Here is a 27652-nt window from a genome sequence, read left to right on the forward strand (position 1 = left end):
TTCGTGCTTCTTGAGCAAAGAGTGGTCGGAGCTGCTGTCTCTCTATAAATACTGGTGGGGAGGTGGGGAGTGTTGCTGTGAGCGGGTTGGCACCACAGAGCCAACCAACCCACTCACAGCAACACTCCCCACCTCGACCAATCTGCAAACACCCATTCCATCTACCAATCAAGATGCAACCACACAGCCAACCAACCCGCTCACAGCAACACTCCCCACCTCCCCACCAGTATTTATAGAGAGACAGCAGCTCCGACCACTCTTTGCTCAAGAAGCACGAAGCCAAAGACACCAGCCTGAAGATGATAAGTGAGACCTCATCGAAACGTCGCCAAGATACTCTCAACCTTACACAGGAAAAGACCCGAAAATGCCAAGACCTACATACCTATGCCTGTGAAAACCTACAAAAACACACACACACACACACACACACACATAGTTACTATTATGGAAAAGAAGTTAATATTTTCCTATTTCTTTCGATGTTACCTTCAGGTCATGTCCCTACAAATTCTCTCTTGATATTCATCTGGAAGCTAGCAGTGGGGAGTAATGAGGTTCTGCGACTCGCAGTGCAAAGCTGCAGTGATGAGTCCAGACTGATAACAATAACAATCCAAAAATATAATCCAACTATTATTTTTTTTCTGATTTTGAGCCAGTGTTGACTACTGGTAACTGCCTGAACATGTCCCCACAGTTTTCTTGGCAATACTTTGGAAGTAGGATGCCATTGTGTCTTTCCTAGTTCTGCCCCAAGGTCACCTATTTGGCTTTGTACCTAAGGCAGGTCTAGAACTCACAGTCTCCTAGTTTCTAGCCTGGTGCCTTAACCACTAGACTAAGTTGGCTCTCTTATTCGAAACAGAGATTTATTACTTCTCAGTAGTTATTCCAAACTATTTCGAATAACATATGAATGTCAGATTACTGGATAATCTAGTCAAGCATAATTAAAAGATCAATAAGGCTAACCACAGAGAAAGTTACTCCCTAATTACTTCAGCATTTTCAAAGTGGTTTTTATAGAGTTTTTTCCAACAGGCACTGTGGGGGAACCCATCTAATATACATTGCAATATAACAACCGTTAGCACATATGCAATGACTTATAGTTGGTAAGATAAGGTGATACTTGGCAAATGATTTGATAGATCAAATAAGAGAGTAAATAATGTTTTCATTATAATGCCAGAATATAATTACATCATGTTAGTATGGGAAATGTGTCTCAGTCGTTGTTTAAAGGTTTCTTTGAACAGCTCCAGAATAGTATGAACAATGCTTGCTCTGTGTTAGTGTAAGAGTAATCATGCTTTGACATTTCTTAAAATTCCAGTGATTAAAGAACTTCTGCTCTAGATAAATGATTTAACATTTCGCTTAATTAAATTAGGGTCCTGAGCAGTGTTATTTTTAAGATCCAGTCCATTGTGCTAATATATGTGAACAAATTCAATGTTGTTGTTTTTTTGCAGCCACTGCAGCTTAAACTGCAGAAAGTACTTAAATTTTATTCAGGTGTTCATTTTTTTCCTTCTAAACACAAATAAACCTGCTTCTCAATGCTGCATTACGTTGAATGAAATATTAGCTCAATAGAGAGAACATTTTGGGCTTTTCAGTTTGAAAAACTGTGGTTTTCGTGGTAGCTCAGGCTGTAGAAGCCTGTTATTAAAAAAAACCACAGCAGCCTGCAATTACTGCAGGTTCAAGCCCGGCCCAAGGTTAACTCAGCCTTCCATCCTTTATAAGGTAGGTAAAATGAGGACCCAGATTGTTGGGGGGGGGCAATAAGTTGACTTTGTAAAAATATACAAATAGAATGAGACTATTGCCTTATACACTGTAAGCCGCCCTGAGTCTTCGGAGAAGGGCGGGATATAAATGTAAATTAAAAAAAAAATTCCACTTCTAGCTTTCAGGAAATTAAGTAATTGATGGGGCAACTGAAGCAACCTATTCAGATGACAGAGGGGCCAAAATTACCCAATATTTAAAATAAGGCTATAAATTTTGCATAACAGTGAACTATAATGTTAACTGGAGTGATATTAAACATAAATAACATTGTTATTGCCTAACCAAGCTTTGAAAAACGTAACTTGCATTTTATATAAAACAATAGTATGTAGTCAGATTCTTACAATAGGTGGCAGCATCTGGCTGACATGGAAGTTCTGGTCACTATTTGGATGGGAGATCACTAAATCTTTAGGGCTGGTAAGTTGAATGAACTATCCCACCAAAGACAGTTCCAAGATAATCCTAGTATTCTTGCCAGGAGAAAAACATAAATCTCATGAAAATAATAATTAAATCTCTAGGAGCCTAAACTGACTAGAAGGAGAGCCAGTTTGATCTACCATTTAAAGTACCAGGCTAAAAAGTTAAGCGGTTAAGGCACCAGGCTAAAAAGCATGAGACTGTGAGTTCAACTCTGGCTTTAGCCATGAAAGGAAGCTTGGTAATCTTGGGCCAGTCAATCTCTCTCAGCCCAACTCATTTTACAGGGTGATTGTTGTGGGGCAAATAGGAGGAGGAAGCAAATGGGAGAAGTATAGCAATAGCAATAGCACTTAGACTTCATAGTGCTTTTACAGCCCTCTCTAAGCAGTTTACAGAGTCATCCTATTGCCCCCAACAATCTGGGTTGTCATTTTACCCACCTCGGAAGGATGGAAGGATGAGTCAACCTTGAGCCAGTGAGATTTGAACTGCCGAACTGCAGCTAGCAGTCAGCTAAAGTAGCCTGCAGTACTGAACTCTAACCACTGCGCCACCTCCGCTCTAGTATTAGTATAGTATTATGTATATTCATAATACATATAAGTTATATACATATATACATATAAATATTATGTATACTCATTGCCTTGAGTTACCTATGAAGTAATAAAAGGCAAAATTTAAAAAAAAATCAGTAAATATCCCAAGGAAAATCTTTTTGCTACAAATCTGGCTGGCAACTCTACGTTTTTCCTCATAAGTCATGATTTATATGAACCACATTATACATAAAGTTCTTAAAACAAAGCAATAGATACGAAATAACATTTGCTGGGCAGTTGTACCCATTATGTCGCTGTCAAACTGGTGACCCTTGGGCCAGATACATCACGCACAGGGCATACCCACAATGGGGAAAAATGTTGCAATATGTCACGTGACGGCAGTGTGACGCCACGAGTTTGACACCCGTGCGTTACATAAAGCTATTATGTGAAAGGAGCCTAACTTACCAGGTTTTGTGAAAAATACAGGGTTTCTTAAATTCATTGTTAGAAACATTTATGAAAAGCAACAATTCTTAATGCTAGCTTATGCATTCTAATAAAATATGTACAGAATAGTAAAATAAAATAAACCTAATGTGACACTGCCTGGTGGTTTATAAAAGCACTGTGCACTTGGGGATGTGGCTTACATTACATAAATCGCTGGATATTATTCACTATAAAAGAACTGTGTGTGTTGCCTTGCTTTAACACTAAGGCTCCCATCAGTATTTATAATATGTACTGCTGTTTCTTGCATTCTGCTGTCATTGTACCAGTTAACCATGACAACAGCCTTCGTTTAGAGCAGCAGCTTCAAAATCCTCTCTTGTTTACTCCTGGTATAACCCAAAACACATAGTGAAGTAGACCCGGGAGAATACTTTTATACAAATATATTAGAAACTGGATAGCTGTATCCTATAGTATGTATTTATAATGAAATATAATCCAGTTGTCCTTTTCTTCTATATTAGAAAAAGTGTTTTTGGTAGTGTGATGGATTGAATTTATACTTTTCCCTTTAGAATGCAATTTGGAAAAGGATGTTGACTTCATGTAGGGCAAAGCCCCTAGGTTTATTTTTTGTCAATACAGATGATATCTAACATCTATCATGCGAAAGGACTATCTTATGAAGCAGATACCGCTTTCTTTTCTGCCTTTGGGGGGAAGAGAACAAATGTCAAGCTTTCTGGATCTAGCACATGATACAAACCTCTATAATTCACCAGAATTCACCCAGTTTTGGATTCTGATCCTTAGCATCTATAATTTAATAATTCTGAATAATCCAGACATTCTTCTAACTAAGCTAAACCAGCTACAGGTACCGGAACAGACTTGTAAGTGGATCACAAGCTTCCTAACAAACAGGAAGCAGCAGGTGAAGCTAAGCAAGATCACATCAAATACCTGTACAATTAGCACAGGGGCCCCCCAAGGCTGTGTGCTCTCCCCACTTCTCTTCTCTCTGTACACCAATGACTGCATCTCCAATGATCCATCTGTTAAGCTACTGAAGTTCGCAGATGACACAACAGTGATTGGTCTCATTCGAGACAATGACGAATCCGCATATAGACAAGAGGTCGAACGACTAGCCTTGTGGTGCAACCAAAACAATCTGGAACTGAACACACTCAAAACCGTAGAAATGGTGGTAGACTTTAGGAGAAACCCTTCCATACTTCCACCTCTCACAATACTTGACAACACAGTATCAATAGTAGAAACCTTCAGATTTCTAGGTTCTATCATATCGCAAGATCTCAAATGGACAGCTAACATCAGAAACATCATTAAAAAAGGACAACAAAGAATGTTCTTTCTGCGCCAACTCAGTAAGCTCAAACTGCCCAAGGAGCTGCTGATCCAGTTCTACAGAGGAATTATTGAGTCTGTCATTTGCACCTCTATAACTGTCTGGTTCGGTTCTGCAACCCAACAAGAAAAACACAGACTTCAGAGGATAATTAGAACTGCAGAAAAAATAATTGCTACCAACCTGCCTTCCATTGAGGACCTGTATACTGCACGAATCAAGAAGAGGGCCGTGAAAATATTTGCAGATCCCTCGCATCCTGGACATAAACTGTTTCAACTCCTACCCTCAAAACGACGCTATAGAGCACTGCACACCAGAACAACTAGACACAAGAACAGTTTTTTCCCGAAGGCCATCACTCTGCTAAACAAATAATTCCCTCAACACTGTCAGACTATTTACTGAATCTGCACTACTATTAATCGTTTCATAGTTCCCATCACCAATCTCTTTCCACTTATGACCGTATGACTATAACTTGTTGCTGGCAATCCTTATGATTTATATTGATATATTGACCATCAATTGTGTTGTAAATGTTGTACCTTGATGAACGTATCTTTTCTTTTATGTACACTGAGAGCATATGCACCAAGACAAATTCCTTGTGTGTCCAATCACACTTGGCCAATAAAATTCTATTCTATTCTATAGTTCAGATTTTGGTATGATTTTAAATTATCAACAGAAGAGAATATATGTACCTCATATAGAGAGAGTTCCTTGGTTGTTTGCTTGCAGATGTTTCATTACCAGAATAGGTAACAAACTCAGAAAGCAACTAGGACGCCACAAGTTGTGGATTCTTGCAACTGAAATGCAGTTTAGACATCTTCTTCTCCCATACATTTTTTGGTTCTAGAATATCTTAAAATAGGGATAATCTTACTATGGTGGTTAAATAATTTGAAACCAGGAATCTTCTTGAACAACTGTGGACATAGCCAGAACATCAGCATTATTATTTGCACTTAACTGGTAAACATTTTAATTATACTGAAGATAATTCAGGAGCTATGGGTCCCAGATCAAAGATGTGAATGAAAGAAAGAAAAAGTTAAGGAAAAAAGTGCATAGTTTTCCTCTCCCCCATATCTGTCTAATTCTCCCTTAGTTAATCAGCAGGTGAAAGAATTTGGGAGAATCCACAGGTCCGCTGATCCTTGTACTATTGTGAACTCTTCTCCATTAATCAATTTCATTTGCATAATAGTGTGTTCACATAGATTTTTAGTAAACTGCTGTGTTTAGCTATTCTTTGAAAGAAGTTTAGTGAAAATAAATCAGGGATATGTCATGCTAACAGGGAATTACATTCTCTTGTAAGCAATCTCATATATCCAAGACATTCAACTGGTGATTTTCTTGAAAATACCACCACACTTCATCATGACATATTTGTCATCCCAGTTGCAAAGCAGAATTTTAAACAGTAAAAAATGTGACATATGAGGCATGAGTGAAAAGTAATGTCTCCGCTTCCATATCTTTTCTTAATAAGCACACTCTAATAAATGATATAAGAAAATAATCCTTGAAATGAACTCTTCATTAACTGCAATTATTTCTTCACTATATATCATTAACTATATACTCCTACCAACTGTGGACAAAATTCGTAAAGCCTTCATGAAAGAACTCCACACTTTGTCATTTCAACCAGGTTCCGACAGTCCATTCCACCTCTTCATTTGGGTCAAACACATGCAGACAACATTATGCCTACATTTTGGAAAAAGCTAGAAATTGCATGACAAATCTGGAGTTTATGGTGAATGGGGTACACTGGTGAGAACCAGTCAACTTATGTGTCTTGTTCAGTGGTGGTCGTGTTTCAGCCTTCCTTATCTTGGCCATGTCTCTGAGCACTGACCACCTTGTACTTCAGGTAGGTTGCAGTTCTGGACTATGACAGCACTGAAGGATAATGGATTCCTGATAGCTTCACATTTGATTCTTCTCAAATCTTTGGCAGTTTAATGTATATCTTTTTTTTCTCAACACCCTGTTGAATATTTGCAACAAAAGGTTTGATGGTTCTGTGATCATACCCCAACATCTTAGCAATTTCAGGAGTACTACATCTCTCTGAGAGACTTTACAATTTTCGACTTTTCAGAGTCAGTTACATCTCTTTTTTGGCCCATTTTGCCTGAAGAAAAGAAGCAGTCTAATAATTATGCATACTTTGATATAGGGTGTTGATCTCCTTAAACCATACCCTCCCTCATTACACAAATACACATCACCTGATACGCTTCTATCCACTAAGCATTCAAGTTTATACAGCTTGGAGTTGGAAAATATGCATAAAAATGATGGTATGGTCAACATACTTACTTGCCTAATAATTGTGCACACATAGACCGATGCTTCTTTTCTGAGTCAGAGTGGTGAGTCCGTATTTCATTAATTGGAACAATACTGTGAAGAAATTCCATACCTTCGTTCTCTTAGCTTGACAGCAATAGTTGGGAAATTTCAGTGCTTGAGATTCTAATCCTTGCGGTCAGCATGTAAAGAATTCATCTTGCACAAACTTTCTGATATTACAAAACAACAACATATCCCACAAATTTTTGTGAAGTGCTAAACTTGGCAGTAAATTATCTTTGAGTAATCCACAAGTCACTCATCAGTCTTTTTCTTGTGAAACTTCTCAGTTGCTATCTTAGATTATCCACTTTGCTCTTGATCACACAAATAAGCTCTTTTTGCTCACTGTCATTATATTTTTTTTAAGCTCAGCAACCTTCCTTCAGAAGTCATTTTCAATTGGAAAGCCTCTTCAGCAATCAGAAATTCAATTATGGGATGTTGCTTAAAATGCAGTAACTTGCTGCAGGCATTTCATGAATAATAGCAATTTTTTTTTGTTTACATTTATATCCTGCCCTTCTCCGAAAACTCAGGGCGGCTTACAATGTGTAAGGCAATAGTCTCATTCTATTTGTATATTTACAAAGTCAACTTATTGCCCCCCCCCAACAATCTGGGTCCTCATTTTACCTACCTTATAAAGGATGGAAGGCTGAGTCAACCTTTCTATTTCCTATTTCTATTTCCCAACTATTTCCTATTTCCCACCTATTTCCCAACTATTTCCCACCCACTTAAATGAAGAGATGCTAAAGAACATGTCAGAGTTTTTAGTATGTCAGTACTGCCATCTATTGGTGATTTTTAACACTGGAGGCATAACTTTTCATGCAACCCTTGTAACATAGTCACATATTTATGTATGTCAGTTATCGTATGGTCTGAAGGAATTCATAAATAAGGCTCTGCAAAGGCCAATGATTTTGAAAAGCACCCAAATGTTTTTGGTGTGGCATGTAAGAACAAAGTAAGAGAGGACATATTAATTTTATTACTTTAAGTAAAACAGCAAAGAAAGCAAAAACAAAGAAAGCATAAATATAGTCAAGGTAAAGGTTTCCCTCGCACATACGTGCTAGTCATTGCCGACTCTAGGGGGTGGTGCTCATCTCCGTTTCAAAGCCGAAGAGCCAGCGCTGTCTGAAGACATCTCCGTGGTCATGTGGCCGGCATGACTCAATGCCAAAGGTGCATGGAACGCTGTTACCTTCCCACCAAAGGTGGTCCCTATTTTTTCTACTTGCATTTTTATGTGTTTCAAAACTGCTAGGTTGGCAGAAGCTGGGACAAGTAATGGGAGCTCACCCCATTACACAGCAGCACTAGGGATTTGAACCGCTGAGCTGCTGATCTTTCAATCGACAAGCTCAACGTCCTAGCTGCTGAGCCACTGCGTCCCTTTAAGCATAAATATACATATACATAAATGAAACCACACTAGAATGAAGGTTAAATAAGATTATGATTATAAAAATATTTAAAGGAAAAGAAAAAAGCATAGGAAAAGACATCTCCCCGTTTTTTTGTTCAACCATTAATTGTTACTTAAATATTTTTATATGATGCTTTGTTTTGGACATCTGCAATTAATGCTCATTTAAAATTGAAATTGTTTTAATTATTTAAAATAGTTCCTCTTTTTCTTTAAAAGACATATTCTAAATATTTAAGCTTGATTTGCAGTATGATATGCTATGTCTAAGGTAATAATTCCTGCTTGAGTTTGGATAGACCTCTGTTGTGAAAGTACAGTATAGAGAATAATTTTTATAATAAATGCAGTTAATTCAGCAAAAAGGGCTAGGTTGTCTAAGGGATATGGAGAGACCCTTTTCTCCCCTTCCTTTATAACATTGTTCATTATGTGCATAACATTCCTCATGTAACAATTGTTCCTATGCATAGGAAAAAGTATGCATCCTGCCTCACATGACACATGCTTTAAAAACAGAGATTATGCTCGATTGCAAGAGGTTAGGTTTGCCACAGCATGCTCTTTTTCCATCATAGAAATTCAGTCTCTTTTGGAAAATATAATAAAACTGTGGAAAGCACAGTTCCCACTTATTAAGCTATTACGCAAGTTAATATGAAATAAAGCTATGTAGCAATGCAAGGTTAGTAATAAATTTTCCGTCTCAGGTTCAATTATGTACATTCTATTAGAAGCGTTATAGGAAACTTGCAACAATATTTTCCTGTAAAATCAGTAAAGCATAAATATTTTCCCCTGGTGGTCGCTGGATTGGTTTTATGTACACTCATTCCATTTACCTATGATGTTTTTCAAAAGCCAGGTTAAATCAGATAAATTAGGAAGAATATTGGATGCTCCTTTCCCATATGCTTAACATAGTAGCTTTATTTTCATCAGGTTCCCACCCCCCCCCTCTCTCTCTCCTCCGTCCTCTCCCCCTCCCTCCCTTTCTCTCTCTCTGTCTCTCTCACACACACACACTCCTGAATAAAAAATTAGTTTAATCTTTCTAATCTTGTGAGCAGCTGAAAGCGTTCAAGGTTTCTGCTAAGAAAGTTTTGGGAAAATAACTTTATGAAACACTTCATTTTCCTAAGGTCCCTGATCTCTTGTAAAGAAGCAGGAGGCAACAATGGGACACACATAGCAGTTCCTTATAGTTCCACTGGTTGGTCCTTCATTTTCTACCCTAGACAACTAAACTAAAAGCCACTGCTGAATTTCTGCTATTATCTTCTCTCTCTAAGATAGTTAAAGGATCCTGGTAAAAACTCCCAGTGTAAATAATCTCAGTTAGACAATTTGAGAAGTGCTGGAAAGGAACCTTTTACAGTATATGCTCTTTTCTGTGATTTGTGCTGCATCTCACCATTATAGACGTTGGCCATATACTGTAGTGCAGGAGTACGGATAGTGGGCAGAATGGATAACATTGCAATCTATCTTCATATTGTCCTGTTAGCAAAAAGTCTTTTTCATTGTTGCAATTGTGATGATGAATTAAGAACTAGAGTTAGTTCTCAGCACAGCACTGATTTTTTCAGTTCCTGGATTGAGACACTTAACACAAATATGGTGGTGGTATTCTGTGACAAATATAAAAACACGGATGCGTACAATTCAAAAATCTTGCTAAATTTTTGTTTTTCCAAAGATGGGAGGTAACTGAAACCACGCAGAACAACTTACATAGGAAACCACACAGAACAACATGCATAGAAACCACACTTAAGCATCTTTATGTTTATATGAAATGTCAGATGAAGTGATATTGTTTTATATCAAGCCTACATGGCTTGGGACCAGGTTAGTTGAATGATCGTCTTTTCCTGATCACATATACCTGACCCACCAGAGTAGGGAGGCAGGGAATGCTATGGGTCCTTTTGTCTAAAAAGGTTCAGCTCGTGGGATCAAGAAGAAAGGCCTTCTCTGTGGTGGCTCCCTCCCTGTGTAACATCATCCCCACAGAAATAAGATTTGCCCCCACTTTGACACTTTTTCGGAAGACCCTGAAGACCTGATTTTGCCAACAAACCTGGGGACTCAGAGTGGGATGGGCCCATCAAATGGCTTATTTGATTGTTACCACTGGGGGTGGGTGGTTAGAGGGTTATTGTTTTTAAATTGAGTTTTTATCTTTGTAAACTGCCCAGAGTCACCAAGAAGGACTTGGGTGGCCATATAAATTTTCCTAAATTTAACAAAATAGAACTATTGTTTTGTATTTGCTGAAACTTCTTTTTACTTTTTTACTTCATTAACCTTTATTATGGCCATGATTCTCTTTCTGGTTTTCTTAAGAGAACTGCATTGAATCACCAATCTTAACTTTTAAGCATTTCCTCCTATTCATTATTGTTCAAAGAAAATTACTTTGTAGGATCATTTTCCCCCAAGTCTATTTTTCTCTCTTTGAATTATGCTCTTTGCTTATCTGAATGGCTAAACATTATATGAAGCTGTGATGCTTATCAGCATGTTAAGAAATCCTTTTTGTTCCTCCATAATTATGCAAGCCTTGCCTTGATCCTGCTCTTCCAGCCCTTTCCAGTTCAGGTATTGTAGCTATGAATACATCTAGTGAATCATAAGAGCATTGTAGGCTTGACAAACAAGACTTCTTTTGCTTGGGATAAAAAGGAACACACCTAAAAATTACTTGGCTTACAAAAACACCTGGCCTCTTCTCTCTGCATTTGTAGCAGTGTGGTCCTTGTGTTTTTAATCCGTTTCCATCCTCTGAACAGATAGTTCTTCTTTCTGTAGTTTCTTATCCTGAAAATCAGCCAACAAAATCAGAGGAGACGGTGGTGGAAGATTCTCAGCTTGCCAAAACTCAGCCCAGAGCAAATTTATTTATGGCATAGTTCTGCATATTTGGAAATCACGTCACCTCAAGCAACAGCTGAAACTTCAGCCTTTGCAATATTGCAGGTTAGCAATAGGCAGGCTTTGTGTGGTAAATGGGTACAGCTCGAAAAGTTTACTCAACATCTACCCTCTGGGGTTACTGATGAAAGGCTGTTTTCTGTTGGGATAGTTCTTAAGCTTCTTTTTTCCCCTCCCCTTTTTCATTATCCAAGTAGATGTTGCTTGCTGCATGTGAAAACTCTTGCTTGTTTTCGGGAGGTAAGTAGCTGGGGTTTTTCATCATAATGCTGTCATTTCAGCGTGATCGCTACAATGCTTTTATTCATCCATTTGCATTCATGCTCTCAGTCTATCCAACAATGATGCCCCTTAAAAATACAGCATCTGTATAATGTTGTTATACAGATACAGATGTTATAATGCTGTATAATGTACAGCTTGTTATGCTTTTTGTAAAATGTGTTTGCAGTAATAATTTTGCAAATATCTATTGTAATTATGGGGTTAAAAAAAGAGGCTTTCATGACAACGTGATATGATGTTAGCATTGGTGAGCAGGAAATGGGGCTGATTTTCTTTTATTATTTTTTTCCCCAATGGAATGTTCAGTTTTGTTACCCTTCGTTTAGATTTATGAGGGGGTCAAATCAGAAGAAAAATGAAAAAAATATCTGTATGTTTGCAGATATCATCAGGATTCAAGCTGCTTATGTTCAAGATAAATATAGTTGATAGGGTTATAACTCTAACTTTTGGCTCTACAAATAAGCAAGGGAAATGTTTATTACTTTATGGAGATTGAAAATTGTCTTATCACTATGCAGCAAGGGTTTTACCTATTTATTCTTTGTAGAATGGAGAAGGGTGGTGATGGATGATAGAGTATCACAGTGGGAAAAATCAAGTGGCTGAATCTTTAATGTTTTGTCTAACATCTGTAAGCCCTGTAATAGAGTGGCAGCATAAAATGTTCTTTGCTCATATATGTCTGTCATACAACAAATCGTTCCTGTGTTCCAGTCTGGTTTTGTGGAACTGTTTTCCTCTCTTCCTCTTTCTTTGATATAGCCTTTTATCCAATAAGTAAATAATATATCGGTAATATATTTATACACAAAACTCTGATATCATAATGAATTTTATTCAAATGAAATGTAATAAGTAAATGGTATATTACTCTTCCATTTTATTTGATGTGATGATCTTAAGAAATATTCTGGCATGAAACATACATTTAAATTATTTCCAGGGGTGAAATCCAGCAGGTTCTGAGAGATTCTGGGGAACCGGTAGCGGAAATTTTGAGCAGTTTGGCAAATACCACCTCTGGCTGGGCCCAGAGTGGGATGGGAATGGAGATTTTGCAATATCCTTCCCCCAGGAGTGGGGCGGGAACGGGAATTTTGCAGTATCCTTCCTATGGAGTGGGGTGGGGATGGAGATTTTGTAGTATCCTTCCCCGGCCACACCCATCAAGCCAAGCCCACCAAGCCACACCATGCCCACAGAACCGGTAGTAAAAAAATTTGGATTTCACCACTGATTATTTCACCTGTGACTTAAAATATAACAAGACTTTAAGACCTTACCAGTAATAATAAACCTATCAGTACCAGGATTTAGTATCTCGAGATTTGTTAGCGGTGCCTAACTAATTTTATTTGGACTTGGAAATTAAGCAGAACTTGACTTTAGTATTTAAGTGGGAGACCATGGAGGGCTTTAGCCAATGAATAGAATAGGAATTTGAGAGCTTTGGCCAATGAGGAGAATAGGAGTTTCCCACCACTGCTGGAATCCCTGAATTGTGCATATTTAAAAATATGTTTACATAGCTAGTGCTTTTTCACCTTTTAAAATGGATGCATTTAAATTTCTGATGTGTAACAGATGGCTTTATTTTGGCGTTTTACTGTCACACTGGCTTTATGAAAAGTTTGTGCTCTGTTGTAAAAGAATGAAGATAAGATCCAGATGTTTCCAAGATAATGCCATTGCCTCATCATGAAACTTGAAAACTTTGCTGAAGTTTCCCATCTTTAAAGGTATTTTTTTAATGCATCAAGTGCCATCTTTGTCTTTGTCTCTAAGCGATCACATAAATAGATTTTCTCTGTGATAATCTGTCCCTAACTGAGATAGACCTCACAATAGTGCTGTATACTTTTCACTACTAAACTAGAATAATTTAGAAGTTGTAGAAACGTAACAATAAATTCTTTGAAGTAAATATATCTGGATAGCTTTTTTCAGATGATTCATGTGAATGTGAAAATACCTTATTGAAAGGTTTCAACAAAGCAGGTTCAGAAATGTCCTTATGACGTGGACTTGAATTTTAAATCATGATATAATAGATGAACAAGCAAATGCTTACATATTGATCTAACAGGTGAGATTGAGGTTGACCTCAAGCCTCTTCATGCACATAAACTATTAGGAACAAATGAATGCAAAACCTATTGATAATTACATCTGTATTGTGAAATATTGAGCTTTGAATTTATTTTATATGCAGTGACTAGAGAGAAAGCCTTCTGGAATATACAGGTAGTCCTGGGCTTGCAACAGTTCATTTAATGATCATTCAGAGTTATAATGGTACTGAAAAAAGTGACTTATGACCGACCCAGATTGTTGGGGGCAATATGCTGATCCTGTGAACATCTTAGAGAGAGCTGTAAAGCACTGTGAAGCGGTATATAAATCTATTGCTATTTTCATGCTTACGAACATTGCAGCATCTCCATAGTCACATGATCAAAATTAAAATGCTTGGCAATGCTTTGACTTATATGTATGACAGTTGCAGTTTCCCCGGGGTCACATGATCACCTTTTGTGACCTTCTGACAAGCAAAATCATTGGGGAAACCAGATTCACTTAATAACCATGTTACTAACTTAACAACTGTTGTAAGAAATATTGTAAAATGGAGGAAAACTCATCTAACAAATGTCTTGCTTAGCATCATAAATTTTGGGCTCAGTTGTGGTCATAAGTCCAGAATTACCTGTACTTGCCATTAATACTAGTGCTGCATTGGGTTTACTTATCAGTGATCTCTCGTGATTCTGTTCTATGATGTGATCAAGAAAACAATGTTGATAAACCAGTTTAGGAAAAGATCTGTCACAGAGAAGCTATGATTCAGTGCCAACTATAAAGCATAGGTAGAGTTTCGGAGAAGCCTCTCTTTATTGATTTCTAATTCCTACTGGGTTGGCTAAACTGATTGCCAAGTCACTCCTGGAACCAGAGTTTGCTAAAAAAGAAAAGAAAAAAGAAACAAAAATCAAAACTTGTGCTATGTCTCTATAACTTCAAAGATGTAATCAGTCAGTATAATGTATATTTGAGCTGAGTTTTGGATATATATATGTATGTATGTATGTATGTATGTATGTATGTATGTATGTATGTATGTAGGTCTTTGGTTATTCGGGTTTTCTCCCGCGTAAAATTGGAAGTGTCTTGGCGACGTTTCAACGAAGTCTCATTCGTCATCTTCAGGCTTCTGGGAGCAGTGTGTGATCGCAGCTGTTTCTTCCTTTTAACTGCTAGTGGGGTTTGAACTGATTGGTTGGGAGCTTGGCTGTGTTCTGATTGGGTGGAGGTGTGTTCTGATTGGTTGGGGGCTTGGCTGTGCTCTGATTGGATAGTGGGGTTGGCTGTACTCTGATTGGATGGGGGGTGTTCTGTTTGGGTGGGGGCTTGGTTGTGCTCAGGTTAGTCTGAGTTGCAGGGGGATTTGAGTTGGTGAGATGCATTGCTGTTGTTTGGATTCTCGTTTGTGGTCGTGCTACATCTTCATGGTGGGTATCAGTCTGCTGCATATATGGATAGGAGGGGTTTGAAATGGCTAATGATGCAGCCGCGGTCTGGCTTCTGGTCCGTGGTCGTGCTTCATCATCGGTGTGGGTTTGAGTCTGCTTTCCGCGTGGATGTGGTGGTGACATGCTGTGTGGCCCTCGTGGGTGTAAGTCTGGCGTCATTCCTCATGTTAGGGACTCGTTTGTCGATAAGGACGGCTTTCTAAATGGCTGGTAGGCAGGAGGTATCATCTCGTTTATTCATTCAGTGTGGGCGTTTTTTTATCTCAATGGCTTCTCTGATTATTCTGTTGTTAAAGTGTTCAGTTTTGGCGATAGTTCTGGTATTTTTAAAGTCAATTTTATGTCCTGTGGCTTTAAGGTGTTGGACCAGGGAAGAAGTTGGGTCTTCTTTTCTGACTGAGTTTTTGTGTTCTGCAATGCACTTATTTTTCTGCTGGTTCTGTTGGAAAGGAAGCACGAAGCTGTAAACACCAGCCTGAAGATGATGAATGACCCTTCGTCGAAATGTTGCCAAGACACTTCCAATTTTACGCGGGAGAAAACCCGAATAACCAAAGACCTACACACACACACACACACACACACACACAGTGTGTCTGTATGTATAAAATCTAGCATATTTATATAATGGGGGCTAATGGGAAGGAGGAATATTTTTTCTGTATACATTGGAATGGAATTCTCAATAAAATGTTTATTTTTGTTACTAAACTGTCCTTTAATTTTTTTGTTAAAATGTAACAGTATTGAAAGCCATAGGTATATTGAAATTTAACATTTTGCATGAGCTGCAAATACATTTCAGCTGTATTACATAATTATTTACTAATGCTTGTCCGCAGCTTTATAAGACTGTATTATGTGGATTGCCAAGAACTGCTTGGAATTGTGGTGGCGCAAAAAAGCAGCAAATAAACAAATGTCTAGGGAGAGTAATCCACCAATATATTAATATAAAAACATTATAGAGTTTTATTTGTCTTTATGGCATATTCTTACAGTAACTGAGACAAAATGGTTTGCTCCAAGTTATATAGTCTAGCCTGCCCTAATTTGGTGCCTTCCAGGAACATTGGACTAATGGCCATGCTGTAGAAATTGAAGTTCAATATTTAGAACATTCTTTGGAAAGCACAGATTCCTTAAATGTAGCACAAAGTGTAAGAACTTTGACCCGTAGAGAGCTTAAAATTTGATATTAAATATTTATATATTTCCCCCCCATTTTTTTACTTTAGTGCTTACTTTGGGTTTTTAAGTTTTTTTATATATGTGCCTACATACAAATATGTGCATTTTTCTTTACAACTCTTTTTCTGTTGTTTTTTTTAAAATTATAGGCATAGTTCATTTTCTGCCCTTGTGAAAGTAACTTTCTGGGTCTGAAACACTGTATGAATTAGATTAGATTAGATAATGACAGGGTAGATAAAGTTAGAAATGATACTTTCTATCCTCTCATATAAAATTAGAAGAATAGTTTAAGAGATAATGTTAATGGAAGTGTACAAGGTTAGGTAAAGGTAAAGGTTCCCCTTACACATATGTGCTAGTCGTTCCCGACTCTAGGGGGCGGTGCTCATCTCCATTTCAAAGCCGAAGAGCCAGCGCTGTCTGAAGACGTCTCTGTGTTCATGTGGCCGGCATGACTAAACATCAAAGGTGCCCGGAACGCTATTACCTTCCCACCAAAGGTGGCCCCTGTTTTTCTACTTGCATTTTTTACGTGCTTTTGAACTGCTAGATTGGCAGAAGCTGGGACAAGTAACAGGAGCTCCCACTGTTACACGGCATTAGGGATTCAAACTGATTGACAAGCTCAGCATCTTAGCCACTGAGCCACCACTTCCCATACAAGGTTATATACATTTTTTTTAAAAAAATTGTGTGTGCAGGAAAGAAAATGTGTGAAAAGAGAAATACTGCAAATTATTTGTCTGAATTTTTCAAAGGAACATTTGAATTATTTTAAAGCAGTGTTTTTCAACCTTGACAACTTTAAATAGGTGGGTTTCAACTCCCAGAATTCCCCAGCCATCACTGAAGTCCACTCTTCTTAAAATTCCTAAGATTAATAATAATAATAATAATAATAATAATATTTTAATTTGTATACCGCCCTTCTCCCGAAGGACTCAGGGCGGTGAACAGGCAGATAAAATATACATACATACAATAATTAAAAACATCCCTTAAAAAACTAATTTAAATGCCCAAAATATTAAAAACGTACTTCCCCATAAAATCACAGAATTTTAAAAACCCATCCAATAAAAATAAGAATCAGGCTAGTCCAGCCATACGGAATAAATAAGTTTTAAGTTCGCGGCGAAAGGTCCTAAGGTCAGGTAATTGTCGAAGTCCGAGGGGAAGTTTGTTCCACAGGGTCGGAGCCCCCACAGAGAAGGCCCTCCCCCTGGGGGCCGCCAGTCGACACTGTTTGGCTGACGGCACCCTGAGGAGTCCCTCTCTGTGGGAACGTACCGGACGATGGGAGATAGAAGCCGGCAGTAGACGGTCCCGTAGATAGCCCGGTCCTAAGCCATGGAGCGCTTTAAAGGTGGTAACCAATACCTTGAAGCGCACCCGGAAAACAACAGGTAGCCAGTGCAGTCTGCGCAGGATAGGTGTTATATGGGAGCTCCGAGACGCTCCCTCAATAACCCGCGCAGCCGCGTTCTGAACTAGCTGAAGTCTCCGGGTGCTCTTCAAGGGGAGCCCCATGTAGAGAGCATTGCAGTAGTCCAGGCGAGAAGGAGATTGAGATTGAGAAGGAGCTGAATGTACTTGGGCAAATTTAACCAGGAGCATATTACAAAACGTGGTGTAAAGCATGGTCTTTTCTCTTGGACTTGTGATAGTTTAATGATGCAGACAAGTACATTTTCTTCGAAGGCAAGGCTAAGGGAAAGCAGTTCAGCCCATATCCATAAAACAGGAATTAGCGGTTCAACAACGAATTCTCCCCAAAATAAAATAACTTGCAAAATTGGAAGGTATAAATTGTAAGGAATATGTGGAAGTTGTTGCACAAAGCTTGCATACTAATTATATAGCTGCATTTACTTAGAGAAAACAGGATGCTAGTTTTGCAAAAAATTACGGTATAAATGAAAGGATATGCTTTTATTTATAGAAGGAAGACTTAGTTCTCTTTTAGTTTACTAAATTCAGCTGAGTAATAGTAGCTTCCATGCGTTGCAAGGGTAAGATGTTCACACACACACACACACACACACACACACACACACACACACACACACATATAAATGAATGAAAGGAGCAATCTTGCTCTGTGTGTGTGTGTATTTAAACTATAAGACATGCATTTTAGGTTTGACTGTCATTGTTTTCATAGGCTTAATAATAGCAATAGAACTTAGACTTATTTACCACTTTCACAGCCCTCTCTAAGTGGTTTACAGAGTCAACATATTGCCCCCAACAATCTGGGTCCTCATTTTATTGACCTTGGAAAGATGGAAGGATGAGTCAATCTTGAGCTGGTTAGGATTGAACTCCTGGCTGTGGGCAGTCAGCCTACAATACTGCATTCTAACCACTGTGCCACCACAGCTCCAAATAAATAATAAAAGCTTAATCCGGATTTCAAACCAAATATCTCCAATTTAGATCTTGCCACTCAGTTTGTCCCCGCCCAACCCGCCATTTAGAGATGTTTGTGGACAATCAGTCATCAGCCACATTATTTATTCAGGCCTTAAATTGAGACTGCCTATATAGACACTCTTTTTAATACATTTTCCCTGTTAGGAAAGATTCCCTCTTCCAGTCCAAAGTGCCTTAGAATTTTGCCAACCACACAAATGCCAACTGTTGTCATCATTACCATTTAACGTACATTGCTCTGAATAATCCCGACAAGACATTGAGTTAAATCTCTGCTTATTCTTTCTCATCTTGCTTTAGGAGGTCTCAGAATATACATCTGTGTTTTTTTCTTTTTCTTTATAGCCATTCCTCATGCATTGCATTGATTCTGGGTTCAGTTCCTGGAATCGTTAATTGGAAGTAGCAGGAAGCAGATGATGAGAAAGATGAGCTTCTGCTGCTTAGAATAGTCTTCTCTATTGGCCTTGTCCCACTTCCTTTGTTATTGGTCATTTCATCCTGCTAAGAAAACCACTATTGTTTCGGATTTTAAGGACTGCTGTTCTGCAGCTGTATAAGAGCATTATTTTCTGTTACTTTAATGTGAGGTCTTCATTTTACTGCCCAGTTAGCTAGAAAGTGTTCATATGAGCAGTTGTAAATTGCTCATTTACCCTTATCAGGTAGAGACAGTCAAATCATTTTGCTGCTTGGGCCAAACAAGATCATGCTGTTCCATGTTCTATGTTCAGCGTGGTGGGTATTTGACAGTGAACGTTGATTATTTGTTAAAGACACAGGAACTATGGAATAACGTTCAATTAAAGTAACCATGTGCAAGTGAACCAGGTTGTTAGAAAGGAATTTTGATTAAAGAGTCTTGAAATCAAAAGTACTACCAGTAGTTGAAACTGTAATACTGTTCTTTGTTTCTCCTAGTTTTTGAAATTGAAATGCTACAGACAGATAAATTGTTGTAAATATCCTGTTGGCATGAGCATGCAATGTGCAGAGTTTTCCATCTGAAGCATCTGCCTAAGTTGGGTTTATATGGTAGGCATTAAGAGGCATTCTTACTCATCTTATGATCACATTACAGTTAAATAATTGGAAGCAGCTCTTGTCAGATATTTATTTACTGTTCATCTTCAAAAAACCATCTGCCATAGAATGGAGACAGAGCAGAACAGTAGCATATCATACATTAAACTTCTGGATAAATGCAGCTTGAATAATGTTTCATCGTGGCATTTTATGTTTAATGAAACCATACGCCTGTTTAAAATAACATTCAGAATCAAACCATTGAAAGTTTTGTTCAGTTATGTTACATTAATAAATTTCCTATAATGGCAAAACTGGTTCCCTATGAAGAATAGGAAGGAAACAATTCTTTCTTATTCTCTGCAACATTACGGGAACTCACCAAAATGTCTCTATTAGTTGACCTCTATAAGGTGTAAGAGCAGCTCTTTGAGGAGGGCAACATGATGCAGCTCACATAGGCAGACCTTCCCCAGGTTGATATGTCCCCACCTGGTCCTTTAGATCCCCAGCGGTGTACCCAGTGGTGGGATTCAGCCAGTTCACATCACTTCGGGAGAACCGGTTGTTAACTTTCTGAGCAGTTTGGCAAACTGGTTGTTGAAAGAAATCATTAGGGCAGAAAACCGGTTGTTAAATTACTTGAATCCCACCACTGAGTGTACTCTTCATTCTTCAATTGCGTCCATCCAACTTGATGGTGATCATCCTCATTGCTTTTTCTTCTATCTTTCCCAGCATTACGGATTTCTTATGGAAGTTGGTCTTTATAGAATATGTCCAAAATATGATAATTTAAGCCCTGTCATTTGTGTTTTGAGTGAAAACTCAGGATTGGTTTATTTTATGATCCATGTGTTCATTTACTTGGCTGTTCATGGTATCCTCAGGAGACTTATCCAACAATAAAATTAAAAACCTTCTGAAATGGAAATATTTATATCTGCTATTTAATATCACATGAAGCCTGAAAGATAAATAAGAGAAACAAGTCATTCTACACAGAGACATCTGTGTAGGAAAGCACAGGGAGGTATGCAGGGTAGCACAACTGATGCAAACTCCATTTTTGTAGATGCCAAATGACAATGTTCATATATAAAGAGTGAAATTTCCTTTGTGCTATATTAACACTGTTTTTGGTCATTAAGTCTCTCTAGCCAACTGAGTTGAAACAAACTGAGGTTCAGCCAGGAGGAGGAGTCGTGGCCAAATAATTTCCAACTCAGTCTCTGGCCAATCACATGAATTGAACCCCATGCTTGGACTCTCCAAGCAGCGCACAGGAGCACACCTCTGATTTCCACAATCTATCCTATCCACATACAGCAGGGGTTGGGAATGATGGCCCTTTTACAATTTGTGGACTTCAACTCCCAGAATTGGAGCGTGCATAAGAGCACAAAAGTGCCTACCGTTCCTGTCCTAATGCTTCCTTTCATTATATCAAATTAATACAATTATTACATACTTTTGCTCATATATATGCTTATATGATATTTTGCTGATTTATGTTGATGTTTGTGTATACTGTTGTGACAAAATAAAATAAAAAAATTCCTGCCATTTGTGTGCTTCACAATTGGCTTGCAGCAAGCTGAGTTAGTGGAAAAGGCAGAAGTAAAATTGTAAATTGCCCGTTATATGATGTTTCATTTATGGCAGTTAGATTAACGACTGAAAGGGAAGTGATGCCATAAATCCATCAATCAGATGATTTTCCACTTGGCAACTGTGGTGCTTAGTGACCGAGTTGCCAATCCTAATTGTGGTCATTAAGGGGCAAATATATGTATTGAATATCATCTTAGAACCTGTGGCAAAGAACAGTCCCCAATATTTTTGAACCTATCCAGCATGTAGTTCAGAGACTGATGGATCATGTGAATGTCACATAATAGCCAAAAGTGCCCTAAACGTCAGTTAATATTTTCAGCCGCTATGAAAAAAACAAAACAACAAAGATAACCCAGTAAACACACATACTGTACATATTAATTAATATTTAATATTAATTTATCTGTTCATTACAAGCAAATGAAAATAATAATAGCAGTTAAAAGGTGAATTGGGGTTTTGTTTTTTATTGTTAAATAGGGCAACCTGCAGGCTGAAGGAGCTTATATTGGAATATACCACTTTATTATAAAAGGATCTCAAATATTAAACTTTAAATGCTTCTTTGATGGAGGGTGTTGTTCCTGCCGCCTTGAAAGAGGCGGTGGTGAGGCCCCTCCTCAGGAAGCCTTCCCTGGACCCAGCTGTTTTGGGAAACTACCGTCCTGTCTCCAACCTCCGCTTCGTGGCGAAGGTTGTTGAGAGTGTGGTGGCATGTCAGTTACCCCAGTATCTGGATGAAACGGTTTATCTGGACCCATTCCAGTCCGGCTTTCGACCTGGGTATAGCACAGAGACTGCTTTGGTCGTGTTGGTTGATGATCTCTGGAGGACTTGGGACAGAGGTTTTTCCTCTGCCTTGGTCCTTTTAGACCTCTCAGCAGCTTTCGATACCATCGACCATGGTATCTTGCTGCGCCGGCTGGAGAGTTTGGGAGTGGGAGGCACCGTTTTTCGGTGGTTCCCCTCCTATCTCTCCGACCGGTCGCAGACGGTGTTGACAGGAGGACAGAGATCGACCGCAAGGCACCTCACGTGTGGGGTGCCGCAGGGGTCGATTCTCTCTCACCTCTCCTGTTCAACATCTATATGAAGCCGCTGGGTGAGATCATCAGTGGTTTTGGGGTGAGTTACCAACTGTATGCTGATGACACCCAGCTGTACTTTTCCACCCCAGGCCACCCCAACGAAGCTGTCGAAGTGCTGTCCCGGTGTCTGGAGGCCGTGCTGGTCTGGATGGGGAGAAACAGGCTCAAGCTCAACCCCTCCAAGACGGAGTGGCTGTGGATGCCGGCATCCCGGTACAGCCAGCTGCAGCCGCCGCTGACTGTTGGGGGTGAGTCACTGGCCCCGATGGAGAGGGTGCGCAACTTAGGCGTTCTCCTGGATGGACGGTTGTCCTTTGAAGAACATCTGACGACGGTCTCCAGGAGAGCTTTTTATCAGGTACGCCTGATTCGCCAGTTGCGCCCCTTTCTAGACAGGGATTCCCTATGCACAATCACTCATGCTCTCGTCACTTCTCGCCTGGACTACTGCAATGCTCTCTACATGGGGCTCCTCTTGAAGAGCACCCGGAGGCTTCAGTTGGTCCAGAATGCAGCTGCGCGGGTGATAGAGGGAGCCACTCGTGGCTCCCATATAACACCTATCCTGCGCAAGCTGCACTGGCTGCCTGTGGTCTTCCGGGTGCACTTCAAGGTACTGGTTACCACCTTTAAAGTGCTCCATGGCTTAGGACCGGGTTATTGACGGGACCGACTTCTACCACCGTTTGCCTCCCACCGACCCGTGCGCTCCCATAGAGAGGGCCTCCTCAGGGTGCCGTCAGCCAAACAATGTCGGCTGGCAACCCCCAGGGGGAGGCCTTCTCTGTGGGGGCCCCTACCCTCTGGAACGAACTTCCCCCAAGACTTCATCAACTTCCTGATCTCCGGACCTTCCGCCGCGAGCTGAAGACGTATTTATTCTTCCGCGCAGGACTGGCATAGAATTAGTTTTAATATTTGTAATTTTAAATGGGTTTTATGGTTTATGTATTTTAATTCAGGGGCCAAATTTAATAAGTTTTTTAGTACTGTTTTTATTTATATTGTATCTATTGATTGTTGATTTTATCTGGCTGTGCACCGCCCTGAGTCCTTAGGGAGAAGGGCGGTATAAAAATTAAAATATTATTGTTGTTGTTGTTGTTGTTGTTGTTGTTGTTATTATTATTATTATCTTTTGGTCCGGGATGATGGACATTTGAATTGCAGTATTTATTTTACCTGGGGGGGGGTTGTGTAGATTTCACAACTGTTTGAGGACTTTATATGTGCAGTGTCACATGGAAAGAGGAAATTTAACACTGTAGAATCATTTTCGCTTTTGAACAAGGAACAGGGCCTTGATTTCTAAGCAGGCCTAGATAAAACTCTTGTCCCATGCCCTGAAGATTTTATTCATTAAAGTAAATAATTACCAGAGTTACAGAGATAAGTTTAAGATCTGATGGGGGCAGAGCAAGATTAAGTGGCTCCCAGATTTTTCTGTTATTTTACTCAGAAATAAAAAGAGAAAATAAGCAGTTTGGATGGAAGCCAAGGCTCATCAGATTGTGCAAGTAGTTTCACATTTCACTGACTTAAGTTATTGGCTTGCATTCTTTAGTAGGCATTTTCCCACCTCCAGATTGATAACTAAGATATTCCTATTTACCTCTCTAGATCTAAGGAAATGGCTTATTTAATGGTTGGCATTGTACTATCTGTTCTTAAGCTGAAGAAATGATAGAAACTGATAGGCAGGCAAACTTTGGTCTTGTTTTTTCTTAACTTGTGACATGTTCTACCCTAGCTGCATGGTCACTTCTTCCCTTCAGCATTCTTCTGTCTAGGGCTATATACTTCAACACTTCTAGTCTCATAAATCCTAATTGGAATTAGTTACTCAGCCCATCTTAGATTTATCAACATCTTTACTCTGGATAGAAACTGAAAGAAACCCTTCTATCTTCAACAGCTACTAAAGCTGTCTAATCCAGTTTAGCTATTGTGGGGGTCTCGAGCTGCCAGCCAGATGCTCCATGGCTCAAATTTTTCTCCCTGGAATCCTTTCTGATCTTGACAAGTCATTTTGGAGATTTGGGGGCTTTCCTTCCTTCACGAGAAGTAAAACTATTTTCTTTGCCTGGCTCCTTATCAGCAAAGCATTAAGTACAGAATTAGAAAAGGGAGTTTGTTTGGGTTACTTTTCTCAGGTCCCCCCCCCCCCGCCCCCAGACCATCTCTACAGCTAATACAGATATGTGGATGCATGTCTAGACAGCACCAAGCATTGCTGACCACAAGCTTCAATTCAGTTCAGTTTAATTTAGTTCATTAATAATAGTAAATGTAAATAGTAAATGACTATTAGCTTGTCATGTAAACAATAACATTAATAATAAAATATTAATAAAGCTATCTAAATAATAAATGCATAATGAAAGTAAATAAGTGTGGCATTGGGATTGAATAGTTGGATTTCATTAATTCTAACTGATGTATGCAGGAGTTTAATCATTCGCTTTATTTTTAAAAAGTCAACATGACCTCTTTAAGTAGTTTGGAAAGATGGAACTAATCATCTTCATGCAGTAATCCAGAGGGGTAATTTGCTGAAGAAAACAGTGGAAGAAAAATATTTCATAGCAAAAAACAGCATTTAAGATCAATATAAGTATAGTATTAGTAATAGAATTGGCATGCCCCTCTGATCCGCCTGTGTCTGAATTTGATGGAATATTTTTAAACTTCATTTTGAGAGAGCCAATTCAATACTAATTTCTCCAAATGACTTGAAGACTCCTTTTATATCTATTTTAATTAAAATTCGCTGTCAAGGAGCAGGTGGCAGCTGTAGCTGGAGAGACTTTGTGTAGATTTATCTTAGGTTCCAGTTGCACCCATTTCTGGACTTCATCACAACTGCTCACACCGCCATCATTTTCAGTTTGCATTACTGTAATGTTTTATGGGGGGGGGGTTGCCCTTGAACATCATCCAGAATGCAGAGGCTCATGCGGTTTTGCTTTGGTTTGTCTATGTTTTTACTATGTTTGCTATGGGAGCAATACTGTCTTCCACTTCTTTTCTGATACTCTTCAAGGAGTTGGTTATCATCTTTAAAGCCTCAAATGGCCTAGGACAGTTGTGGGACTGTCTCTCCAAGTATATCTACCCATTCTATCAGGTCTGATAGGGTGGACATGCTCCACACCCCTTTCTTTAAACGTTGCCATCTATTGGGACCTAGTCAATGTGCCTTTTCCATAGCATCCCCTCTCCTTGACACCCGTCCCCCGCCAAAAAAATGCTCTGACAGGCCCATACCTCCTGGCCTTCCGAGATCTCCTGAAGTCTTAGCTCAGGGGTGTCCAAAGTTTTTTTGGTGAGGGCCAAATACAGAAAAATAAGCAAAGGCCCGGGCCACACCATTGAACGGGGCGGGGGGGGGGGCTAATTTTTTTTCGTACCAGTTCTGTGGGCGTGGCTTATTTTGGGGTGTGGCTTGGTGGTCATGTGACTGGTGGGCGTGGCTAACTGCTCATGTGACTGAGTGGATGTGGCTATGGGCATAGAAACTACTCAGAGGACTAAAAAAAGTAATTTTTGACCAGTCCTCACACTTATGACCATCCTCACATTTATGCCCATTGCAGCATTTTTAACAACCATATCACTCATTTCACAACTGCTTCTCTTCACCACGGTTACAAGATAGGGTGCAAAATGTAAAGATAGTTGTAGGTGTGAGGACCAGTCAAAAGTGTGAGGACAGGTCAAAATAACTTTTCAGCCCTCTGAGTAGTCCTTATGCACAAAATGCTGCAACAGGCATAAATGATGACCGGTCATAAGTGTGAGGACTGGTCAAAAGTGTGAGAACCTGTCAGAAATCACTTTTTCAGCCGTCTGGGTAGTCCCTATGCACAGTTTAGGCTTAAGTATACTATATGTGTGTGAGTTATATATATGTGTGTGTATCTCTATGTTTGTGTACGTGTGTGTTTGTGTTATGTTGATTTTAATGTAATATTTTTAAATATAATTATTCAGAAAGGCATGCGGCTGGACAACAAACAGTATATAAGCCTAGTAAATTCATGTGTGGCCGGGCCACACACAAGAGGTGACATATTGACACATGATTACTGTGTGTATTTCTAACAGAGATCAAGAACTCTGTGTAGGACCAAACACAGTCTGATGTAGTCTGATGCCAAACTACATCCTCAATTTGCTGTGTCTGAGTCAAGACGGGCTTTACGTCCACCCTGTTGCAAGCTGCGGACGTTGTGTTTTACAGGAATATGAAATGGGGGTTACTTTCTGCAGTCACACAACCGCTTACCACGCAAAGACAATTTTGCCTGAGTTTTCCGCTATCAGCCCTGTGTCAGCCTTACAAAACCCATGTTCAGAGACCCTGGTGTGACCTCAGAAGGTGGCTTCTGTAGACCAAGAGTAAGAAGACACCTTCAGTGGCACCTCAATTGATCCAGTCACAAAATTGCACTACGGACTACTGTTTTATACTTTTTGATGATACTTTTCTTTGCAAATGTCAGCAAGGTGATTGATAAAGGAAGTAACGTACAATACTTTTTTTCTTGATTTTCTTGACCGCGCGCCCAAGTGGGTCTCTCCAGGCCGCTTTAGAGCGACCCTGGTCTGCGTGGGAAGGCGTCCCTGGCCACCTGGGCCACGTGACAGCTCCAGGCGGCAATCCGCGTCCCGTGTCATCTTTTTGCCTACGGGAAAACTTTTTTTCCTTGCTGCCTCTTGCGCGGCACGTTCTTGACTGGCGGGGAAAAGCGGCGCGGGCTGCTCGCTGCTCACCCCCCTTCAGTCCCCATCCCCACCTCCGGCAAATCCTTTTGTTCTTCCACGCCGCGTCTCCCCAACTCCTTCCTTGCCTTGCTTAAGTCACCTCGCTCGCGGAGGCTCCGACCCGCCTCCCTTCCTCCCTGCCGGCTCCCACCCACCCCCTCCGGACGAGGCTGCTCCCAGTCTTGGTCCTGCGGGCGTCCCTTCCTCCTCCTCCTCTGCCCCTTCCTCCAATTCCCCCGAAGTCCTCCAACTCCAGCGCAGGGATGCCCGCGCCGAACCCACAGGCCAGAGGCGGCGGGCTAGTACTGCTGGCTCCGGCAGAGGATGGAGTACCCGCAAGCTTGGCCCAT

General features: G+C 39.7%; 1 protein-coding gene across 8 annotated transcripts in view; it reads left to right on the forward strand.

Moving 5' to 3' along the window:
- COBLL1 (cordon-bleu WH2 repeat protein like 1) overlaps positions 1-27652 on the forward strand; it is a 121986-nt gene that overhangs the window by 13677 nt on the left and 80657 nt on the right. For 3 of the 8 annotated variants that reach the window (XM_058191570.1, XM_058191535.1, XM_058191544.1), the window contains exon 2: positions 22625-22783. The exons of 2 other annotated variants lie outside the window; for them this stretch is intronic. In XM_058191570.1, the coding sequence (XP_058047553.1) occupies positions 22625-22783 (159 nt within the window). Of the gene's footprint in view, positions 1-11535; positions 11597-13364; positions 13384-22624; positions 22894-27652 lie in introns of those variants that run through there. 3 more of the 8 variants (XM_058191580.1, XM_058191606.1, XM_058191596.1) reach the window with 3 other exon arrangements.

The sequence above is a fragment of the Ahaetulla prasina genome, chromosome 1, assembly GCF_028640845.1.
Source record: "Ahaetulla prasina isolate Xishuangbanna chromosome 1, ASM2864084v1, whole genome shotgun sequence".
NCBI lineage: Eukaryota > Metazoa > Chordata > Lepidosauria > Squamata > Colubridae > Ahaetulla > Ahaetulla prasina.